The 21,865-nt window shown below is 42.2% G+C and overlaps 1 protein-coding gene across 1 annotated transcript; it reads left to right on the top strand.

Annotated features, from left to right (window-relative positions):
- The first annotated feature begins 632 nt into the window (after positions 1 to 632).
- BLM (BLM RecQ like helicase) lies at positions 633 to 21,338 on the top strand. Its single transcript, XM_075506495.1, has 21 exons — positions 633 to 905; positions 1,018 to 1,736; positions 2,863 to 3,052; positions 3,511 to 3,632; positions 4,881 to 5,013; positions 6,067 to 6,812; positions 7,628 to 7,804; positions 8,229 to 8,347; positions 9,818 to 9,931; positions 10,694 to 10,792; positions 10,882 to 11,030; positions 11,872 to 11,978; positions 12,782 to 12,942; positions 13,463 to 13,658; positions 14,092 to 14,282; positions 15,324 to 15,471; positions 15,845 to 16,044; positions 16,831 to 17,023; positions 17,478 to 17,600; positions 18,888 to 19,095; positions 20,837 to 21,338. Exons 1-21 carry the CDS (start codon positions 808 to 810, stop codon positions 21,018 to 21,020), a joined length of 4,377 nt encoding a protein of 1,458 aa, XP_075362610.1. The 5' UTR covers positions 633 to 807; the 3' UTR covers positions 21,021 to 21,338.
- Positions 21,339 to 21,865: the final 527 nt, after the last annotated feature.

Here is a 21,865-nt window from a genome sequence, read left to right as displayed (position 1 = left end):
CTAGAGATGGATGAGTGCTGTGATTTGTATGTTTTATCTATTTTCATTAAATGTTTTTAGTATTTTTTGTATTAAAAGACAGGGTATTTTAATGCAAATAGAGAAGAAAAGGATGATTTTCTTTTACGAATCAATGAAGAAAGCAAGCAGCTTATTGCTAATAGTTTATAAACACGCGATGGTGCGGGAAGGCCGTGTGTCAGTAGGGGGCACTGGTTGGCTGTTATTTCACGCTAAAATCTGCCACTGGCTAAATAAAGATGACTTGTCACCCGTGTGGCGGTGTGCTCTCCGCGGCCCTGGGCGGCACCGGCACGGTCGCCGCTGGGAGACGCGACCTTGCCTTTGTTTTCCGGTCGTGGCGCCGGATCCGACCCCGCGGGTGTCTGGCGGCGGCACCGTGCTCCTGACACAGCTCCTGCGGGGCGCAAAGCGTCGCAACCTTCCCGGGTTACGCCACTCGCTTTTATAACCAGCTTTAAGGCGGCCGCGGCGCCCCGTCCCTGCAGGAGGCGGTGCCGCCATTTTGTGGAGAGGGGAGGGGCGGGGCGGGGCGAAAGCCCGCCCTTGCCGTGGAAGCGGAAGTGCGTTGCCGCCACTTCCCCTCCCGGCGCGCCCGTCCAATGGGGGGGGGCGGGCGGTGTTTTGGCGCCGAATGCGAAGGGGGCGCGCGGCGGCGGCGGGGAGCGGGCGGGGAGCGCAGCCCGGTGGCGCGGAGAGCGCCCCCCGCCGGCGGGGCGGCCCCGGCCCGGTCCCGTCCGGTCCGGTCCCGGTCCCGGTCCCGTCCCGTCCCGTTCCCGTCCCGTCATGGCGGCCGTGCCGCAGAACAACCTGCGGGAGCAGCTCCAGCTCCACTCGGCCCGCGGCGCCCGCAGCAAGCCGCCCCCGCCGCGGCACCGGCCGGCGTGAGTTCCGCGGGGCCTCGGCGGGCGGGGGTGGCAGCGCTCTGCGCGTGCAGCGAGCCTCGGGGGCGCGGGAGGCGTCCGGGACGCTAACGAGGGGCTCGTCTCTTTCCAGGGGCTTTACCTTCAAGAAGACCTCCCTGGCCGGTGCCCTGCCCGGGGAGCCTCGGGGCCTCTCCGCCGCCTCTGCGTTAAGGGACAAAGACGTTAACGTCTGCCTGGCCGCGCTCGCCTCGTCCCTCCCTGCCGCCAAGGACAAGAACGCGCAAAGCCAGGGCTTCTTCCCGGCGGTGGCCGGGGGCCGGGGCCTCGAGCAGGCCAGCGCAAGCCCGGCGCTTGCCAGCTCTTGCGAGGCGTCGAAAGGCCCCGCGGCCTCTGGAAAGAGGAGCGTGACCAAGGGGCCCTGCGGTGCTCCTGCCCGGGAGGCCGGGCCCGGCCCTGCGGCTGGCCCCGTCGTTACCGTAGAAGATGAGTGGGATGACATTGACGACTTCGATTTGTCGGGAATCGAAAAGAAGTATTGCAGGCCGCCCGTCCTGTCCCCCAAAGGGCAGCGGGCCGCCCGCAAGGCCTCCCAGAGGTCAAACCCCCGCCTGGGTGAGCCGCCTGGCTTTCCCGGGACCGTGGGCAACGACACCGGGCCTCGCAGCCACGGCGCTTCGGAGCGCGGGGATACCTCTCCGGAGGCTGAACGACAACCCTTGTCGCAGCAGTCCGTGATCTGTCTTGAGGATGCAGCTCCCTGCAGCGGTAACAAGGCTGTGGGTGAGGGCCTGTGGGAGGATTTACCTGCTGAAGTGATTTTGGATGACGACGGGGAAGAGGCTCACCCAGGTAACAACTTATTTTAGAGTACCAGTGAGCCAGAAGAAAATATGTTTGTGTTTGCACTCGGAGGGCTTGATTTTTCAGAAATCAGAGGGAGCTGCAGGCTCGCATCTGACGAGCAGTCGTGGGTACGTGGATTTTGTTGCGGTAACCGCAGCCTGTGGAAGTGCAGGCTTGTACGTAGCGAAGCGTTGTCTCTGTGGCAGAAGTCGCAGCTGGTCGCATGGTAGTATTGGAGTTGCAAGACTTCCCCTATGGCATGCCAGAAATGAAGAGCAATAATCTATGGGGATGCTATAGAAAGAAAAGCACCTTTAAAATTCTTACAAAAGAGGCATAAAATCGTCTTACGCCTAAACGTAATGATGAGAGATATTAAACCAGAGGAAGAGATCTCTCTTGATTTAAAACAAAAAAACAAACCGAAACAAAAAACCTCCAACCCTCGATTATGACCAAGAAGTTCATGGCCATCAGTCAGAGTTCCTCTTAGCTTCTCTATTTTGTGCCTTACCTGTTATGTTTTGAAACTTCTCATCTTTATTTGTGAAATTAATATATTTATACAACTGAATGATACTGAACAGCGTTCTGTGATGCTGCCATTACACTAAATGGCAAAAGGATTTGTGAACTGTATTTTTCTTCTTAAGAATATTTTGTTACCTTTTCCCCTCTTTCTGTGATACAAATTTTAATATATTGATCGTATTGGCCTTTCTTAGTAGGATTTGTCTTATAAGGAATTATACATTAAAATTTACCTTCTCATTCCAGTATAGGGACGATGCTAGTTGTATGCTAGCTAGTATTTAATATAACAATAGTTTTCTATAAAAGCTCTTGTAGGAAAATATACCTCTGAAGTTCTTCTCTTCTGACAGGGAAAGGTAACTATAGGCAAGCTATATAACTTCTCCACTTAAAAGAAGGTTTGTGGGGTTTTTGTCCGTTTGTTTTTAATGGGGGAGAAAAAGGGAGCAGTAATTTTTTTTTTAAAAGTCAGAAACTGTATTAAACGAGTGTTTTGAAATCTGGCTAGTAATTTTTTCCCTCTGTTCAGTTGCATTTTTGTTTATACCAGACTGAGTTTACAGTGTTACCCAACAATATTAATACACTTCTCTTTCAGCTGCTCATGATAGAAGTGGTGAAAGCCAGAAGCCAAGCAGCGATGAGAAAAACAGTCCCCCAGCAGTGGGTGAGGTCGACATTGAGCTGTTCGCAGGCACTGAGCTTGAAGAGGATGATTACTTAGATATCGTTCCACCCTCCCCTGAAGAAGAGCTGCCTTCCTTCTTGCCTTCTGTAAAAAGCATTAGGTAAAGCAAAGTTCGTTGATAAAACTGACTGTCTTTAGGATGACTTTAAAAAGGGCCAAAAAAGACGTGAAGCTGGTGCTTGGTAAAAAGCGACAGGCTGAGTTGATTGTGTCTGTTTGTTGCTTGGCAGGTTAGTAGTTGACAGCTGCTATTAATGTTTTATGAAATACTTTTTGTTTTATGGCCAATGTTTAAGGTGGCTTTTGCTTCAGAAAAAGCAGAGTTATTTTTCCTTTCGTAGTGGGAGGAAAAAAAATTATTGAAACAAGTCTCTACGCATTGGCACATAGGATGAGCGACAAACTGCTCAGCTCCTTGGATTTTCGCCAGGTTTTCAGAAATTTGTTTATCTTTTACACACATCTGAAATGCTGTTATTCTAAAAGATAAACTTCTCTTATGGAAATGCATTGATTTACAGATATCCACATTTTAATGACTTTTTCTTTTAATATTAGTAATATTTTTAAAGAATCTCCAGCTGGTGGAAGATCCGCAGCTAGCAGCATTGAGTCCAAGCCTGGGAAGGTTGCCACAACGCAGCCTGTCGCTGAAAGTGATCCTAGCGCCGAGGATGCAGGTACACGAAACATTTTGAAATTTTATGCCTTAGATTTTGGGGATGGTTTGCAACTTCTTGTTCTCCTGCGTATCCCATGTAATCTGAGAGCGTTAACTAACAGTGACCGATGGGGACAAGGAAGCAGGGGACCGTGTCTTGTACAGGATTTTCAGATGTTGCGTGCACGTTGTGTAGACGCAGGGGTGTTGTCTGGTCCTGATTCCGGGTTTCTCAGTACCATCCCGCACAGACCTCCTTTTCAGACCTTAAAAGCACAGATCGACCAAATCGTTCCCGAAGTCAGCTACGGCACAAAGACACATTGCTGTAAGCTGGAGCTGTGTCAGTGCTTCCATTTGATTCCCACAGGTGCTGGCTTTGGGAACTACTGAGCTGAAGTGTTTCTGAGTTTAACTTGCAGAATGCAAAGTTACTAAGTATAGGTGTGGCACAACCTGGTTTGAGGCTGCAGATCTTTCAAGACACATAAAAATGTAGCTTCTGATACTGTTCTACAGTGTCATTGACAATTTTGTGTCTATAAATGCCCAGAGCGGTGTTTTTATGTTTATGGTTTACCGATGCTGTTCTGGAAATCAATTTAGTCAAGCTCCATCTTGTCATACTTCAGCGTACCTACAGCAAACTTCTGGTCAATTTGGACCTGAGCTTGTTACAAGAGGTGCCCTTCTGACCACCAGGTAATTCAGAGCTAGGCAAGTGTAGCAGAGCCCAGAATTTAGTCCGAGGGATCACACCCTTGGTAGCAGCGGTTTGAGGTCCGGTGCAGTTCATTGGCAAAATCCAGGTGGTTTGCAGTGGTACTAAATTTGGAAGGGAAGGTCATGAGGTGACAAATACTGACTTTCACATGTGGGAGGTTTTCTACGGTACTTTCTAGACCAGAATTGCCATGTAATATTTTGATAAAATGTGTTTTACTGTGTTTGGGGAGGGGTAATTTGAGATAAGCAAAACACATAAACTTGAGTGTTTTTTGGAAATAAGTTTGAACGAACTGTGATGAGGTTTGGAAAATATATAGAGATGGATAATTAAAAGGCAAGGGCAAAAATATGTAGACTAGCTGAGTTTGTGCACACAGAAACAGTTTCTTTATGTGAATGGACTTTTAAAAAATATATTGAAAGGAAATTATTTAGACTTATATATTGCAATTTACTGTCTCTTGGGAGAGTGATATCATGTTATATATTCTAATAAAAATTAGTATTGCTGTGTGCTAAAATACACTCCATCTGACAGATAAGGGCTTGCATTTGGAACAGCAACTCTACGGCGTCATGGATGATATCTGTAAGCTGGTAGATGCCATTCCGCTTCATGAGCTTAAGTCTCTGTCATGTGCAAAAGAACTTCTCCAGCAGAGGGATCTCAGGTACGCTTTAATAAGCAGCCTTCTGTGTTTCCATGCTCCGTGTGAAGCGGTGCCGTGCCTGCAGGTGTCTCCATCACACTGAAAAGATGATATGGAAGGATTTTGTAAAAGCTTAAAATTACTGACTGAATGAAGAAAAAAAAAATCCAAAAAACTGCTGAAAGTATTAACTATCCCAGTGTTCTGCCAGAAGAAAGCATCCAGTTCCACCTTCAGTCTCGGGCATAGGTAGTCCTCTATCTTTTCTCTGGAAGGTGACTAGCACCGGATGCTTCCAAAGAAGCAGGGTGATGTGACATAACCTGCTAGGTGGCATCCTGATTTCTTGTAACCAGAGGCATTAATTTAATATTCCCTCTATGAGACTTGCTATCGCTGACTACAGTGATTATGACTTCTCCTATCATCCATGTACTTGTCGTCTTTCAATCTGACTACCGCTACTGCAGTCTGCTTCTTTAACTTCTGCATAATCTGATGACACAATACGTAGACAAAGTATTGAGATTTGGGATTTTGTTTTGGTTTTTTACTGGACTGGGACTATGTGCTTTTTCTGAACATTCTCAGTAAAGCTATTCCATTTCCTCTTATTACTGTAGTCAGACATAGTCTTTAGAAAGTAAATAAAAAAGTAATTTTGTTCAAGCATATTTTATGTTAGCTGGAGGTTTGTGCCTCTAAGGATTTTTTTTTTTATGCTCTACCTTGCCTGGATCAGTTCCTTGTTATTATTATAGGAATATATTATAGGAATATATAATAATAGGAATATTCCTATTATTATAGGAATTCTTTTATTTTGTCTGCAGAAGAGATGTAGTAATTTTGTAATTATTTTGTTCAACTGAGTTCTGGTATTATTCTCTCTTCCCTGGATTTGTTTGAAATATTTTTAAAATATAGTGACACAGAATACGATGTAACCACCATATGTTAATATTTTTAAGGAGAGAGACAAAACTGCTTAATATATGTTGTAGGACTTAATAAATCATTGCTTGTGACTAAAGGTTTTTTTTTCCTTCTTCCTTCCCTTGCCATCTCTCCCAGGAGAAAATTGCTAGCTAATTCTGTCACTTTGAACAACAGTAGCATCAACAACGCTTCTCCTAGGAACTGGAAGGCGTGTGTGGAGCGGGGCCCTCTTGCACGTCCTGGTACTGCTCTGTGTTCTGGCCTGAACAGGAGCTTCAGTTCTGACAGAAGCTCACCAAAATCCACAGACATCCCATCTATGCTTTCTGGGACTGTTAGTTCAAGAGATTTTTCTACCAAAAAAAATCAAACCTTGGCTACCTCTTATGCTTCAAAGCAAAGTATTGAGGAGATCACCTGCCCAGAAACTACAGCACTGTCTTCTTCCAAGGCAGATGGCAAAGATGGAGCTTCCCTCAGCCTCCGTTCTGAGATGTCCTTCGACAGCAGCTGGTGTGACAAACCAGGGGTGAGAAACGGTGGAAACCGTCACCTGCTGGAGAGGCCTCTTACAAGCACAGCTCTGAAAGCTCAGAGCAAAGCTCCTACTGGCATTCCTGCAGAGGACAGTTTAGGTATAAACGATACAGACTTTGACCTCGATCACTTTGATATTGACGATTTTGATGAGGGCTGGGAGAATTCGGTGAATGTTTCGGCACCTGAGACGCCATCTACGCCGTTGTATCAGCCTGTCAGGGAAGGGCCACCTGCCAAATCGCTGTTGTCAAAGATAATGTCCAGAGCCAAAGGATCTGCTGTCGTATCAAATCCCACTACTCCGAAATCAAGCTTCTTGATGGCAACAAAGAACCATTCAGGTAAATTACGCTCGTTAGGATTACTATCTTTCCCTTTTTAAATTTGTGTTTGCTTATTTTTAAACCTAAGGCCAAGTAACTTACTGTAGATTATATCAAGGCCTTTTGTTTCTGTGGAAATTTCTTTTGGTTTCTCTTTGCAAAGTCATCTTCTGGTTTTTTTTTTTCTTCCAAGTGATGCCAAACTTCTTGAATATTTATTTGCCATGCAGGTTGCAGGCTGCTGGGAAGATGAAGTTGCTAAAATTGGAAACTAGAATGTTTCTGTGTTTTAATTAAATAATGATTCAGCAGTTGCTAATTCAAAGCTGTACAACGGTTTTAGCTGTTTATGCAAAATGTTCAAAAACGGGGACTTGTTGAAGCAAACCTAATCCCTCTGGGGCACGGGGTGGGTCAGTATTATTTGTGGTTACTGTAGGAACGGGTTGGTAAAAGGGGAGGTGAAAATGTTAACCCGTTTCATCAGCTTCTCTGTTGCTGATTCAGCTAGCACCTACTGTTGGGTACCCCCGAACGGGGAGCCTATTCTTAGTTGGTTGTGACGGAGATGAAGTTTGTCAGTGTGGGACTAGGCGTTTTGTACAGGCGTAGGTAAGAAGCTTGTTTCCAGAGATTTGCATAGAATAAAAATTCACACTTTAGCTGGTCTTAAATTCTAGATGAATGCAATTTTTTTTGTAGTAAGTCATGATTTGAGGTTAAAAGGTTTAAAGCGTTGAAGTGGTGGCTAAGCCATCTGTTATACTGAAGCAGTTTTATGTTGCAAGAGGGATAGCGTAACTTATTGTAAGTACCTTTTCTTTGTTTACTAGACCTGCCGGTTAATAACCCTGCGCTAGAACGTTTCAGGGGTATGAAATTTTCCCATTCTGAAGAAATGATGAATACATTTCACAAAAAGTTTGGTTTGCACTATTTTCGGACAAATCAGCTGGAGGCCATCAATGCTGCTCTTCTGGGTGAAGATTGTTTCATCTTAATGCCCACTGGTATGTATCTCCAGACGCCACGCAGCTGCAGGGTTGGAGTCTGGCACACGCTTGAGAAATAAAGACCTGAAGCTCCTCCTGCAAGGCCCGTGAAAAACCTTTCTTCTTCTCTGTGCCTTTGTGGAGGCGGTGATAAATTGTGCTGCTTGAATTCTATGGCTGCAGGATTTCTGGAATTTTGTATGTGCTGTGGTATTTTGAATGAGGCGATTGAATTTCTGCCTTCCGTAATATTTCACATGATAACTCTTCCTTATCCTACAGGTATCATATTAAAGGCAGTCATTGGTAAAAGTTAATTGTTTCTGAAAGTGCTGTGAAATGGGAAGTAAGAAATAGGTCTCCCCTCTTCCGCTCCTTCTCCACGCTGTCTCCCTTTCCGCTTGGTATCCAACATTTGTTGTGTTCTGTTTAACCCTTACAGGTGGTGGTAAAAGCTTGTGCTACCAGTTACCAGCGTGTGTCTCTGCTGGAGTCACTATTGTTATCTCTCCACTGAGGTCGCTGATCATAGATCAAGTCCAGAAACTGAAGACTTTAGATGTAAGTTCAAACAGCTCACTTTATTTAGTTTAACTGCAGTGAAGTCAATTAGAAATCTGAAATTTTACAGTAAATCTTATGTCTCTCAAATATAAACTGCAAAAATTGATTAGATGGAAACTGTAAAAGGCACACGAAGTTGTCTAGGAAGAACTAAATTAGATGAACTAGAATATCTTGGCAGTCGAACTGCTAAATTTATTGATGTCTGTGTGTATTTGTTATCGGAGCTTAGTTTTCAAGTACAGATGCCTGATTCTTCGATTCTGAGAGTTGTATTTAGGCATCTAAATAGGAGCAGCCTGGCTTTGTAGCTGAAATAAGCACTAACGGTTCCTGAGCTAGGAGGGTCCTGGTGATGGTAAGCATTTCTGGAAAAGTAATACACAGAGAAAAGAAATGCAAGGGCAGAAGATGTGTGTTCCTAAGGCTGATCACTTAGGAACGGCTTTTGCCTCAGTGAAGTGTCTTTTTCATCCTTAGTGTATTACTGAGATCGAGAGATCAGGGAAACAAAGGTGGATAACGCGTTCTAGGGCAAAAATACAGAGATGTTTTGGGGTATGAGACAAAAGTTATGATGATGCAGGGTTTTGAAGCTCAGACAAATCCTTCTCTCGTCAAGTGTGGTTTTTGATAGTCTGACTAGACGTGGCCTTCGAGTGGTTGTCCGCCATTTAGTGACTATTGCACAGGGCTACGCTTTGGCCATGCTCTTTGCTCTTTCTTGCCTTGAGGGGAGGCATGGCTGTAAAAGCCAGTTAAACTGTCTCTATGACTCCTGGGGATTTGTAGCTGCAGAAGGAATTTCCTCTGCAGAGCTGCAGCTGCCTCTTGTGAGAGGAAGAGGAGACAAGCAGGCAGAGTTGGCTCTGTTGGTGTGACCTAGTCTTGCATCGCCCTTGTCCTTAGCATCTAATCCCTTGGTTACTATTCATGCTGAATAGTAAGTTATACTTTCAAATTTGGTATTAAATTGCTGCTTCAGTCTCTTCCGATGCAATGCTGTTCTGTGTTTGTGGGCACTGTTATTGAGGGCGTTATGCTTTTGTGCTTCTTGGAAACTTTGTTCCTCAAGATCTCTGTTGTCTGAATTCAATCTCAAACTTACAGCGTATTGAGCAATAAACAAAATCACATCTGTTTTCTTTACTGGAAAGAGAGTTCAAAGAAAGCAGACAAATCCTCTAAGTCAGCTGTTGGTCTGTTGGTAGAACTGGGAGCAGAAGAATAGAATTTGGCTTATAGTCTTTTGGTTTTATCATTAGAAAAATTTTGCGATGTCTGCAGTATGGTGGGGGTTCAAATGTTATCTATAATTACACAAAGAAGCATTGAAAATGTTATATTTGCTGAGGATAGTAAATCTAGTTTATCTAGTTTAATCTAATTTATAACTAGATGTAGGACTATATTTGGAGAAGCTTCTGTTTTGTGCATATTAAAACTTAATTTTTTTTTTTAATATAGATTGCTGCAACATATCTGACTGGTGATAGAACAGATGCTGACGCTTCAAAAATATATATGCAATTGTCAAAAAAAGATCCTGTAATAAAGCTTCTGTATGTTACCCCTGAGAAGGTTTGTATTTAATTTGAATTGTAAAATCATGGAGGCAACAAGAGGTGGATTACTATGAAGTATTAAAGGGGAAACACTGAATTTAGAGTAAGCTTCTGGGGAAAAAAAAATTGTTAAATATTTTTGAGATAATTCAGTAAGACTCTGTACAGATATAACTAATTTCGATCAGTAATTAACCAAGAATGAGAACTGAGTGTGTCTGTACAATTTAAATTCTTAAAACAAAACCCCCATGCCCATCCATTTCAATATATCTTACTACATATTAGTGGCTAATTGCTGTCAAGTAGCTATTAAAATCTAGACTGCTATGAATAGGGTAATACAGCGAAAAAATATGTAACTGTCAAGGTAATGGGTGATTGTCAAAAGATTGCCTTGTACTTAATTATATGCTGCCTTTAAAAATGATATTATTCCACAAGAGCTTTGTAAGAGGGGACTGTTTAGTGCGCTGATTATGTTTCTTTCTTCAGCGTTGTCTTTCCCTGTCTTCTGTGACATAAGTCATTTAAATTTACGCAGATTGTAGGACCTCTGGATAGATGATCCTAGAACCTTGCGGTAATCCCACACCAGCTGCTTCATTGCCAATTAAAATGAAGCTGATTGCCATCTTCTTTATGCCTTCAAGCTTTACCTGTGCAGTCAAGATGAGCTTTGCTGTACAGAACAATTGTTTCTGTATTCTTGGTCAGGTAGGGTGACGCTTTGCTCTGTTCCTTTGCTTTCTAACGCCACTGGTGGACGTGTACCCAGGTTTGTGCAAGCAGCCGACTGATGTCAGCCCTGGAAAATCTCTACGACAGGAAACTCCTAGAGCGTTTTGTCATTGATGAGGCCCACTGTGTCAGCCAGGTAGAAACCTTGATTTGTTTTTCAAAATGGCAAAAGACTTAGTTGGAGCGTCTTACTCAGTTACACTTAAATTTTGTTTTTTAAACTAGTGGGGTCACGATTTTCGACAAGACTACAAACGACTGAATATGCTCCGCAAGAAGTTTCGCTCTGTTCCTATGATGGCTCTTACTGCCACTGCTAACCCCAGAGTGCAGAAGGATATTCAGAATCAGCTTGAGATGCTAAAACCACAAGTGTAAGTTGCTCAGCAGTTTCCTGAAACAATTTGTGCCGCAGAAATTTTGAGTGGAAAACTTAGTAAAGCAAGAAAAGCATTACAGGTCCATCTGAAATGCTGATGTAGTTGTATCTGATTACATGAGAATGGATGCATGGAATTTAATGTGAGTTACATGCAAAATATTGAAGTAAGAAGAAAAAAAACTTACCAAACTCTTCCTTGCATGATTAAGGAAGCTGTTTAATAGAAAAAAAACATCATGAAATTTTCTGCGTCACTGACAAAATGTGCAAGTTGTACTTTAGGGTGCTTTTCATGAGAATGCTGGAAAACTGCAAAAGCTGGAAGTGTTTTTAACTAGCACTGGCAGTAACATAGATAATGAGGTACCATTGGGCCTGGATTGTATTGTAGTGTTTTCATTGTACATGACGGAAAAACAAAGCATTCTGTTTTGTTGAATTTCTTATTTTAGAAATGTATTTTAGGGTAGAAGGAGGGAGGTGACACTATATTTTGCAAACTTGATCAGCCGAATGTGGATGCAAGTATTCAAAAGGAAAATGAAGGCGAGGCAAATCGCTGTGTGTGTGTTTGGTTTATGGGCGATTCTTCCTCTACATAGTGCCATGTAGCTTTGGTTTTTTCACAGACACAGGAAAAATACAGGAATTTTAGACCTAAAGTATGAGTGACGTGAATCTCCGTGGGCATAGTGGAACAATAATTCCTTTGCAGATAATGCAGAACGAGTAGTAGTTAGTTGAATTTGGGACGGTCCAGTCAATACCTAGCTTGCTGAAAGGATTACTACACCCATAAAGTTGATGAGCACCCATGAACTGTCATGTTTTAGGTTTACAATGAGCTTCAACAGGCATAATTTGAAATATGATGTATTGCCCAAGAAGCCAAAGAAGGTGGCAATGGATTGCTTGGAATGGATTAAAAAATATCATCCACGTGAGTACTGAGCAGCATATTATGCTTGCTTGCGTTTTTATGAACTACTTTTTAAGGCAGAAGAAGCTTTTATACTGCTGTAAAAACCCCAAACTTGTGCCTTTCTGTAAGCGACTAATATATTTACAAGAAAAACAAGTTGGAGGCAAAATGATAGTATTGATAATGGGAATCAGATTTATGGGCGTCCTAAAGTTAAGAGTTCAAGTGAAGATGGAATAGTAAATTACGGTAATGCTCTTGAGTAATCTTCCTGGAGGTTGCCAGAGCTTTTAGCATGGTGTCTTCAGAGTATAAAGGTCATCTAATATCCGTGCTGTTTTAATTGTTTAATTCTGTTGCTCTGCTTATCTGTGGTTCCCCTTGAAGATATCTTCAGAGACTCCTATCTTTCTATTCTTTTGGAGTCCTGCAGCTCCTGCTGCTGGAAGCTGCCTACACCAAGCTCCCTTCATAGCTCCTCTAGTGCTGTAACCTAGTGTATCGTTGGCTAAACTGCTCTAGCTCTTGATCTATGTAGCTCTTTATTCAAGTATTTTAAATCCTAAGATCACACAGTACTGAGCAGGAAAACTTTTCTTGATTCCACCTTACCGAAAAGCCAGGAAATGGGGTGAGGAGAAACTAACAAAACTATCTGATATTAATAAAATTACTTTTCTTTATTATTGAGCAGTTATTGCATTACACTTACCAACCTCTCCTGATTGGAATAAATGCATTTGCTTGACAGGTATGACTGTTAAGCAAGTGAAAGGGAGTAAAGCTGTATTGTGTACAAATCTTTTTTTATATATTTGCAGATGACTCTGGAATAATTTATTGCCTTTCACGTCATGAATGTGACACGATAGCAGCTATTCTGCAGAAGGAAGGTCTTGCTGCACTTGCCTATCATGCTGGCCTCACTGATTCCAACAGAGATCTTGTGCAAAAGAAGTGGATTAATCAAGAAGGATGCCAGGTAAAAGAAAAGCAACCGGGGGAAAAAGTGAATAGAATTTAGAGCACTTCTGTCCCTCTTGGTCTAGTAAATGCAAGCGAAGTTGTGTAACTTTTATTGCCAAATCGGATGCAGTGTTAAATAACTGATCCGAACAGACGTGCCAAAACACGTTAGCTGTCTTTTTATTGGGAGTTTCACAAATCACAGGCTGCAGCACTGCACCAAGGTATGATACTCCCGGAGGAAGGAACTGAGCAGTACAAGACTTCTGAAACAGCTCTAGGCACGCTGCTGAACTGTCTGTTGAGACTCAAATTTGGAGTTTTCTCTTTTTCTGGAATAGCTCTTCTGAAAGGAGAGGTGATACTTCATCAAGATACTTCTGATGAGTATTTTGTACTCATCTTGCAGTGTTACAATTGAAATTCTAGGTTCTGCACAGTTTCATAATCCTGATCGCCTGTCTGTATTTTCGGTGCAGAGTGCTGCATGAATAACTCTCGTAACTCTATGTAACAAATTATTACTTCCTTCCTAGGTTATATGTGCAACAATTGCCTTTGGAATGGGAATTGATAAACCTGATGTACGCTACGTTATCCATGCTTCTCTTCCCAAATCTGTAGAAGGTTACTATCAAGAATCTGGCAGGGCGGGACGAGATGGTGAAATGTCTCACTGTCTGCTCTTCTACAGCTACAGTGACGTCACCAGACTTAGAAGGCTAATACTAAGTGAGTTCTCATGTTTGTAACTTAATGGAGACAGTATTAAAGAAGTCACTTGGTCCCTGGTCTCTGTTTCATTTAGACTGGGTTATTTTCTCATTTCGAAGTGCCATATACAGTATGGTATTGCAAAGATGGGAGAACTGTGCATCTTCACCTGGAGGGTTTTCTGTAATGAAGGATTTTTGTCACTTTTACTTGATTGTACTCAAAACCATTTGGCTTCATACATATCTGTCTCTTGATTCTTGTCATCCTAGTCTTATTTCCCTTCTCCATTCTTTAAAACTTTAGACGTAAAATCTGTCCTAGGTTAGTTCTATACTAACTTCCTATTTTTTTTTAAGCAAAAAAGAATAGTATGTTTTGTCTATCTGATAATACATAAAAACGCAGAGGTGCAGATTTAACAAATACAATTGAATTTATTACATTTCAGTGGAGAAAGATGGAAACAGTCACACAAGACAGACCCACTTTAACAACCTCTACAGTATGGTTCACTACTGTGAGAATGTAGTTGATTGCCGGAGAATTCAGCTTTTGGCCTACTTTGGGGAAATGAACTTTAATCCCACCTTCTGTAAAGATCACCCAGAAGTAACTTGTGATAACTGCAGTAGAAAGAAGGTAAAAATCATAGCTTTTATTTATAGTGTTGTTAAACTGATTTTTGCATTTAACTGCATTAAAAAATGGTTACATAACATTTGGGAGAGCAAACAGGGAAAATGAATGAGATGTCCTGTATTTTTCTGATGCTAGATGCTTTGAGTTATTTCCAGGGTTTAACCTAGAGTAGCATTACACAGACTGTCCATGGACTTACGATGCTTCTGTTTCTGTCCGAGGAGGACTAGTGAGGTGTAAGGATGTTCCTTAGTGTTGATTTTCTTGGCTGCAGTGCTTATAGGAGGCAGGAGCTAATATAAGATCCCCTGGAATGGCTACGGGGAAGTCCCTTCAACTGCCTATTCTGATATTTTCAAGGCAGCTTTGTGCTGCCAGAGTAGCATGAGCGCCACATTAGGCGGTGTACACTGCTTGAGGTGACCCCAAGATTAGGGTTTGTGTGCCAAGGACTGAAGCAAACTTGTTAGTGGCATGAACAGGAGTAGAAGAGAAGATAGCTGTTGAAGCAGACAGGGAAGGGTTACTGAGCTCTCTAAACCAGATCAGTTTTATACCTGATGATATTGCTTCTCAGTCCTGTGTTGGAAGCAATACTCTACATAGCTGTGATTGTAACAAAATTTGACTAGAATAATGCATATTCAGTCCAGTCTTCTCATTTTAATGCATATTGGAAGTGTAAGTTCTAGTGCATGGCAGCAGAATAATTATGGGAATGCTTTCCAAACCATCCACCTTGATTACCAGTATTGACACAGCAATCTTGCAGCTCACTCTATAGAATTAACACGACAGAGATTAGGTACAATCAGTTGGTATGTATTATTGCATTTTCCAGAGTATTATCAAATCCAGAATTCCTGTGACTATACTGTATCACTACAGGCGCACTAACTAGAAAATCACTATTTCGCTGTTTGGAACAAAATGAATTCATGGCTGGAAAAAGCCCAATAATGAAAACCAAGGTTGTCAGTAACAACTTGCATTAGGACAGAACCACGTAACGTTGTTTCCTAATCAAGTCCATTTTAACAGGATTACAAATCAAGAAACGTAACAGATGAAGTGAAGAGCATTATAAGATTTGTACAAGAGCATTGTGGACAAATGGGGCGAATAAATGCAAAGAGAAATACAGGTTCTGGAAGATACACATTGAATATGATGGTAGACATTTTCTTAGGTAAGTACTGTTCTTCCAGAAACACCACCTAAATAGATTTGGTGCATAAATTCCTGACTAAGTATCAGGAGGTCTGTGCAATACCAGCAGCGGTTTAAAAGAAGATTTTTGCAAAATGTTTTGGAAAGTTATTCTTCCCAGGAATCTTGGTGGTGAATGATCCAAAATAAATGAGACTAAAGTTTTAATCCGTTTCAGGTTGCTATAGTGATAATATTAGTTTTCTGGTGGTGCTTGGAGTTTCTGGTACTTAAATGTGTTTTTTTATGTGCATAGACTATGGAATACCCTTGGGAATCTTCTGCAGGTCTATAAATACATATGTACATAGGCTTTCTAAGCGCAGGCTAATCCTGTGATTTCTGTTGCACAGGTACAAAGAGTGCGAAGATTCAGTCTGGAATATTTGGGAAGGGAGCTGCCTACTCCAGGCATAACGTTGAAAGACTGTTTAGAAAACTGGTCTTGGACAAGATTCTGGATGAAGACTTGTATATCACGGCTAATGACCAAGCGGTGGCATATGTAATTCTAGGAGAGAAAGCTCAGGCCGTGCTAGATGGATTGCTACAGGTGTGTAACAGTTAATTTTTTCTTTCTCTAATGTATTGTTGTAAGGGACATGCTACAGTTTTTATGTAGCATATACCCTAGGATAGTTTAAACATACTTTGCCTACCAGCTGAAGTACAGGAACTAATCTTTAGCAGATGCAGGGAACAGAATCCAACAAGCATGATTTCTAGTCCAGTATTCTAATAATAATGTTGTGAGGCAAAAGGTGAGTTTGAGAAGATTGGAGAGGATTAAATCTTCCTCTTCTCCCACCATCCATCTGATTCCAGCTTGACGTGAAAGGAAAGTTATGACCAACACAAAAAAGCTAGCTAAGAAGAAAAGAAGGAACAGCGCTACCTTCTCCTGCATTTTCTGCTCTATTTTTTCCAGTCATTGGTGACCTCTGGTGGAAAATGCACTTCAAGGAGGTCATGGAACCAGTCCCAGAATCGCTTGAGGCAATGTCTCCTCTGCATTAGTGCTGTGTTTGGAGAAGAGAAGAGCCCTCAGCATTAGACCTAGTGACCTCTGTTTAAAGCTAGCTGTAAATTGGGTTCTCGGGACTTCTTCCCTGTGTTGTGTATACTCTGCTAGTTCTTTGTAGGAGAAACTTAGGGGCTGTTGAGTAACCTGAAAAAAAAAAAAATTTAAAAAGTGTATACTGAGTAAATAGCTTTTTTTGGTCCATCAAAGAATACTTTCGCTTTCCTTCACTGTTTTCCTGTGTTATCGATCAATCTTCTAATGATGGCTCTGCAGTAACTCCCCTGACAGAAGTTATTGATTGGCTTATTTTAACAGGTGGAGTTTCATGAAACGGAAAGCGCCAGCGCCATCAGAAAGCAAAGGGCTTCTGTGGCAAAAATATCACAGCGGGAAGAGATGGTTAAAAAGTGCCTTGGGGAACTTACAGACACATGCAAAACGCTCGGGAAAGTCTTTGATGTGCATTACTTCAATATTTTCAGTACTTCAACTCTAAAGAAAATAGCAGGTAATGTCAGTTTGTCATTACTTGGAACCCCTGTCGGCAGGAGCTGCATGTGCAATTGTGGCCTTTTCTGAGAGAAAGCGTACAGCTTCTAACACTTAGCGAGAACAGGTTTAAGTGTACATAACCGAGCGAGTCCTATGGCAGTAGCTGACGCAGCACAGATTCCCAGGAGCTGCAGTTTGTGCCCTAGCAGTCCTGCTGGGTAAGTACAAGAGCCACCCAAGTAATCATACTGCAAAACAAACTTTGAAGCGTTTTCAGAGAAAACTTTTGGACTAGTTTTTGTGCTAACCGATTAGAGGCAAATCGGCTAGAATAAAGGCTTACTTCCTTAAGGACTTAATGCATAGGGCGGCACTAAAAGGAATTAATTTCTTCCAGAATACTCTACGCTGATCTCTCTTTAAAAAAAAGTTTGTTTGATATATCTAATTGGTAGTTTGTTACATTACAGAAACCTTGTCATCTGATGTGGAGGTTTTACTGCAGATAGATGGTGTCACAGAAGACAAACTGGAAAAATATGGTGCAGAAATAATTAAAGTGATGGATAAGTACTCTGAATGGATCATAGCAGGTTTAGTATACTTTGTACCTAAATGTGTACTTCCCTGTTCAGTACCCTTCTCTCCTCCTCTATCAGAAGTTTCACTCAAAAGTTACCTTGTTTTAAATACAAATAACTAATTCTTGCAGTTTAATAATTACAAAAAGGGAGCAATTGCACACTTTCAGAACATAGAAGGGTCTTTGCTATCTTCTCAGTAGTTGAATTCAGCGTATCTCTGAAAGACCAGAAAAGGAAAGCAAGAACTAAGCAGACTGCTCTGCTCCTAACCTGTTAGTTATTGGGATTTATGTAATATGCTTAGTTATAATAAGAATTCTGACCTTAAGGTTAAAGGTCTTGCACCTCCTGCATATTTTTGTACCCACATCTACTATGTATGGGGTAACGTTGTAGCCTGGCAGATAACCAGTAACTACTACCTTTTATTTTTCATGGTAATTGAGGTCAGCAAGTTCAGGTCTTCACTGACTAGCCGTTGCTCAAATCTGAAGAACTTTCAAAGCTAGGTGTAAAAAAAGCTATCAGGTCAGAATGGTAGTATTTTACAATGCCTTTGCACAGCTCTACCCTTATAGACAAAGTCCAGCTCAGTGGAGAATTGAGCCTTGAGACTAGTAAATCTGGTAATTTCACATGAGCGTAGCATGTAGCCTATGTTGTAATTAGACTATTTAATACAGCTTGGCTATCAGATTTGACATTGGGGCCTGCAATTTTAAAGTGATTCATGCTTACTTCTAAGATGGCTGTGCTTTCATACACTGCAATGTGAATAAATGCATGGCTACAAACCTGATTTTTAAGTATTTTATTCTACTGCCTGTGCAAAGAATCACGTCCCTCTCGATCATGACTGATTGAGAAGGAGCCCTCGGCTCTCTGAGCCTTTCAGTGTCTCCTGATGCTGTTTTTAAAAACAAATGCCATATTTGACTGTAGGATTTATGGTATATTCCATAGTTCTTTCCAGCTGACATGGGGAAGAGAGCATAAAGGCAGAAAGCCCAGTGTTACCCAAATAGTTTAGACAAGAAGCCAAGCTAGAGAAAATAGGACTGGCCAGTATTCTTTTATGTCATGAGATAAAGCAAGGACAGAAGGCAGTTTTGGTTTACACCAACCTATGAAACCTTTAGCTGAGCCTGGAGCATCACCAGGATGAAAGCAGAGCAGAAGAGGTTTGGAACAGCAAGGACAGAAGTTTTGGTAGAGGCAGTGTGTTCTGACTGACAGCTCTGACTGGCCCAGGCAATGTCTTGATTTTGTTAGTTTTAACTCGCTGTCTGTCTGTAGAAGGTGCTGCCTGCCAAAGCGTGGACACAGCTACGGGAAGCTCTGGCACGCCTGAGAGCGATGAAGAAGCAGAAGATGTAGTCACAACCTCAAGCTATTTTTGCAATAATGCAAACCAAAGAAAGAAAAGGAAAAGGCCGCCAAACTTCCGAGAAGCAAAGAGGAAAAAGACGAGTAATGGTGGCAGCCAGCAGTTTCATCCCAAAGGGTACGTTGCTTGCGGTCACTTGTAACTTTTCTTTGTCCAGAATAGCATGATGATGATGATGATCCCAGAATTGCACTGTTATCCTACTGCATTTTCTTGAGTAAGTATGGGCTTTAAGAATGGCATAAAATTATCCAGGTACCTGGTAACAACTGCTCTGCTTTGGTTTTCTAGCATTTTCTGTTTAAAAAGCTCCTGGTGAGGAAGGATATTTAACAGTTGTCTTTGTTTCTCACTCTTAACTGCCACAAGCGAAGTAGTGATGCTAAATTTCAGTGTGCTGCCATAACCATTATTAGCAGGCTGACTGGATTTTGTGCTTGGAAACATAAAGACAGCCTGAAACTTCAAAGATTTGATGGAGTATTTGAACTTCAGTTCCCAGTCCCTTGTTAATTCAGAACTCCCTCTGATTGTACCATACAAGGCAACGCCTGCATCAAAACCATAGCATTTGGATCCAGGAGTCTGGTTGGTCTTGAGCTTCTAGGGCAGATCCACCACCAAACTATCACAGGGTGATGAAAGAGCCAGGCTGGGCCTCATCCGTTAAGTCAATAACCTTATTTTAGCAGTTCACCTAGTTATTAGTCTGGTAACTCAAGTAGTAGCAGTTTGTGCTGAAGGTCCGTGCTTCAAAATGTGATGATCAATCGGTGCTGAAAGGGAATGAACAAAAAAGGAGAAATGGCTGAAGAAATTCTGCCCTCCCCAAACCCTCTTTAAAAACAGGGGGGGAATGACTTTAGAAAACTTGAGCAAAAAGTTCTTACTTGGGATTTATAGTTGTGCCTTTTCAATGTTTGCTGTGCTCATAGCTTGCCTTGCACAAAAAGGAAGTAAATTAAAGTTGCCGCTACTGTGGTACGGTCAGGTTACTAAATCCCTCAGCCTAGAAATTTTACCTCGCTTGAGAGGTATATGAGAGAGAGAACATGAGGTACAAAAGAGCAGTTATGTGAACAACTCGCATCTTGCGTTTCTGAAATAATTCTTTGAATGGGGTTTTGTGCAGTCTATAAGTGTCATAGAAATTGCATTATCTTTCAGCCGGGAGTTCAGGCCACTCGGAAGAGTAGCTCTGAACGGCACTAACGTGCTCTCCACCAAAACATTCTGTGAAATCCCCACCTGAAGAGTCATGCCTGAATTTTAAAGGCTCCTAGGTTCTCTTGGGATATTAACTACTTACATTTTACTGCTTTAATGTTGTGTTCATCATCAAAGAGAAAACATGCTCTACCTTACTAAAACTCACTGCTTTCTGCCACTGTCTGATCTTTCCAAGGATGTCTCCCTCTCTGCCCTCTTTTTCCTCATTCTGGTCTTTGTTTTTCGTAACAAAGAGCAGTTCTCAGCTCGGTAGGTTTTACTCCCACCCTTTTCACCTCCCATCTACTAAAATATTAGTCATTAAATGCTGTTGACCCTGAAGTGTCACTTAATGTTGATACTCTAATTGCATTAATAGGAGTCAGGTTGGTTAAGCATTCTCTGTCCCTGTTTCAGGCTGCTTCTTGCCCTCAGGCAAATGCCAGAGCAACAGCTACACTTGATTTACATTTCAAAGGTATTTTTGCAGCCATTCATATTAAAAACCAAACAAAAAAACCTTTTTAAAAATGAAAGCATAGTCTTCCAGAAAATCTAATGGTGGTGTATATGTGAGTACACCATGGGTGTAGGGGATGTGGCAAGTAAAGCAGATGTTTGACACGTACCTTCTCTCTAAATTTTGCAGGGGTTACAACAGGTACAGAAGGACCAAAAGGGCGTCTGGCTCCAAGGCTCCAGCTCCATCTGGTTACGGTTCGGCACCCTACAGTATTAGTGCCATGCAAGGAGCTGCTGGAAAGCTGGGGATCATGGCACCACCGAAACCCAAAACCAGACAATTCCTTCAGCCTTCGTATTCAATATTGTAACTAGGAAAATGTAAATACTGTATAAAAGCAAGCCTTGAAGATGTAATCATTGTTTATTAAATTTTTGTTTTGTTGTCAAACGTTGTTGTGTGGAGTGGAGCTAAGAATCCTTTATTCTGTCTTTTTTTTGATACCGAAAGTAAACAAGTTGACATGAAGGCATCTCGCAGCATTTGGGGTTCAGCATGCAGCGAGGCCTCGGTTCCTTCTCTGCCATCCTCTGAAGCTGCCTGAGCGTTCGGTGTCCGGGGGTGCCGCAGGTTTGGGGGTGCTTGTACATTTATCAAGTACAAAAACTCACATTAAATAAATGTTTTTAAACTCATAAGTCTATTTGGACCTTTCTTTCTACTGTAGAGTTCTGACTGATTCTAGAAACCCTACTATTTTAGTGAAAATCATCCCTGCTTTACAGCTACCTCAGGGCTACACTTGAGACCACACATCAAAGGTGGTTACTGGAACTGCGCGTCCCAAAGCTGTGGTTGCCTCTGCTCTCTTGCTAGTCGCACAAGTCCTTCAGAGCCGCTCTTCTGAAAATGTAAGTCATGTTTGTATCTCAGCTGAACCCCCTGTTAATTATATTTTCTAAGTTTCAAATTTTATTCCCCAGATAGTGGGCCTGGCAAGCCTCCTGAGAGGGCCAAGCCCTGCCCCAGGTGTGCTTTTTTTAGCTGTAAATTTTTTTTTTTTTTTTAAACTGTGATCTTGTCACTGCCACGGTGAAGGGGGTTTGAGCTGCCCTCGGCTCCCCCTCTCCTGCCTTGCAGGGGTGACCCTGGTGGGCTCAGCGGAGGGGCTCAGAGAACAGCCCCTGCTCCTACCCGCACGGTCGCAGAGACGCC

The sequence above is a fragment of the Mycteria americana genome, chromosome 6, assembly GCF_035582795.1.
Source record: "Mycteria americana isolate JAX WOST 10 ecotype Jacksonville Zoo and Gardens chromosome 6, USCA_MyAme_1.0, whole genome shotgun sequence".
NCBI lineage: Eukaryota > Metazoa > Chordata > Aves > Ciconiiformes > Ciconiidae > Mycteria > Mycteria americana.
This window is presented reverse-complemented; position numbering and strand designations above follow the sequence as displayed.

Bases quoted from the DNA above. Each gene is read 5' to 3' on its own strand.
- BLM (XM_075506495.1), top strand. From the start codon at position 808: ATGGCGGCCGTGCCGCAGAACAACCTGCGGGAGCAGCTCCAGCTCCAC. The intron at 9,932-10,693 runs GTTTGTATTTAA...ACGTGTACCCAG, and splicing joins TGTATGTTACCCCTGAGAAG to GTTTGTGCAAGCAGCCGACT. The intron at 17,024-17,477 runs GTAATGTCAGTT...GTTACATTACAG, and splicing joins AACTCTAAAGAAAATAGCAG to AAACCTTGTCATCTGATGTG.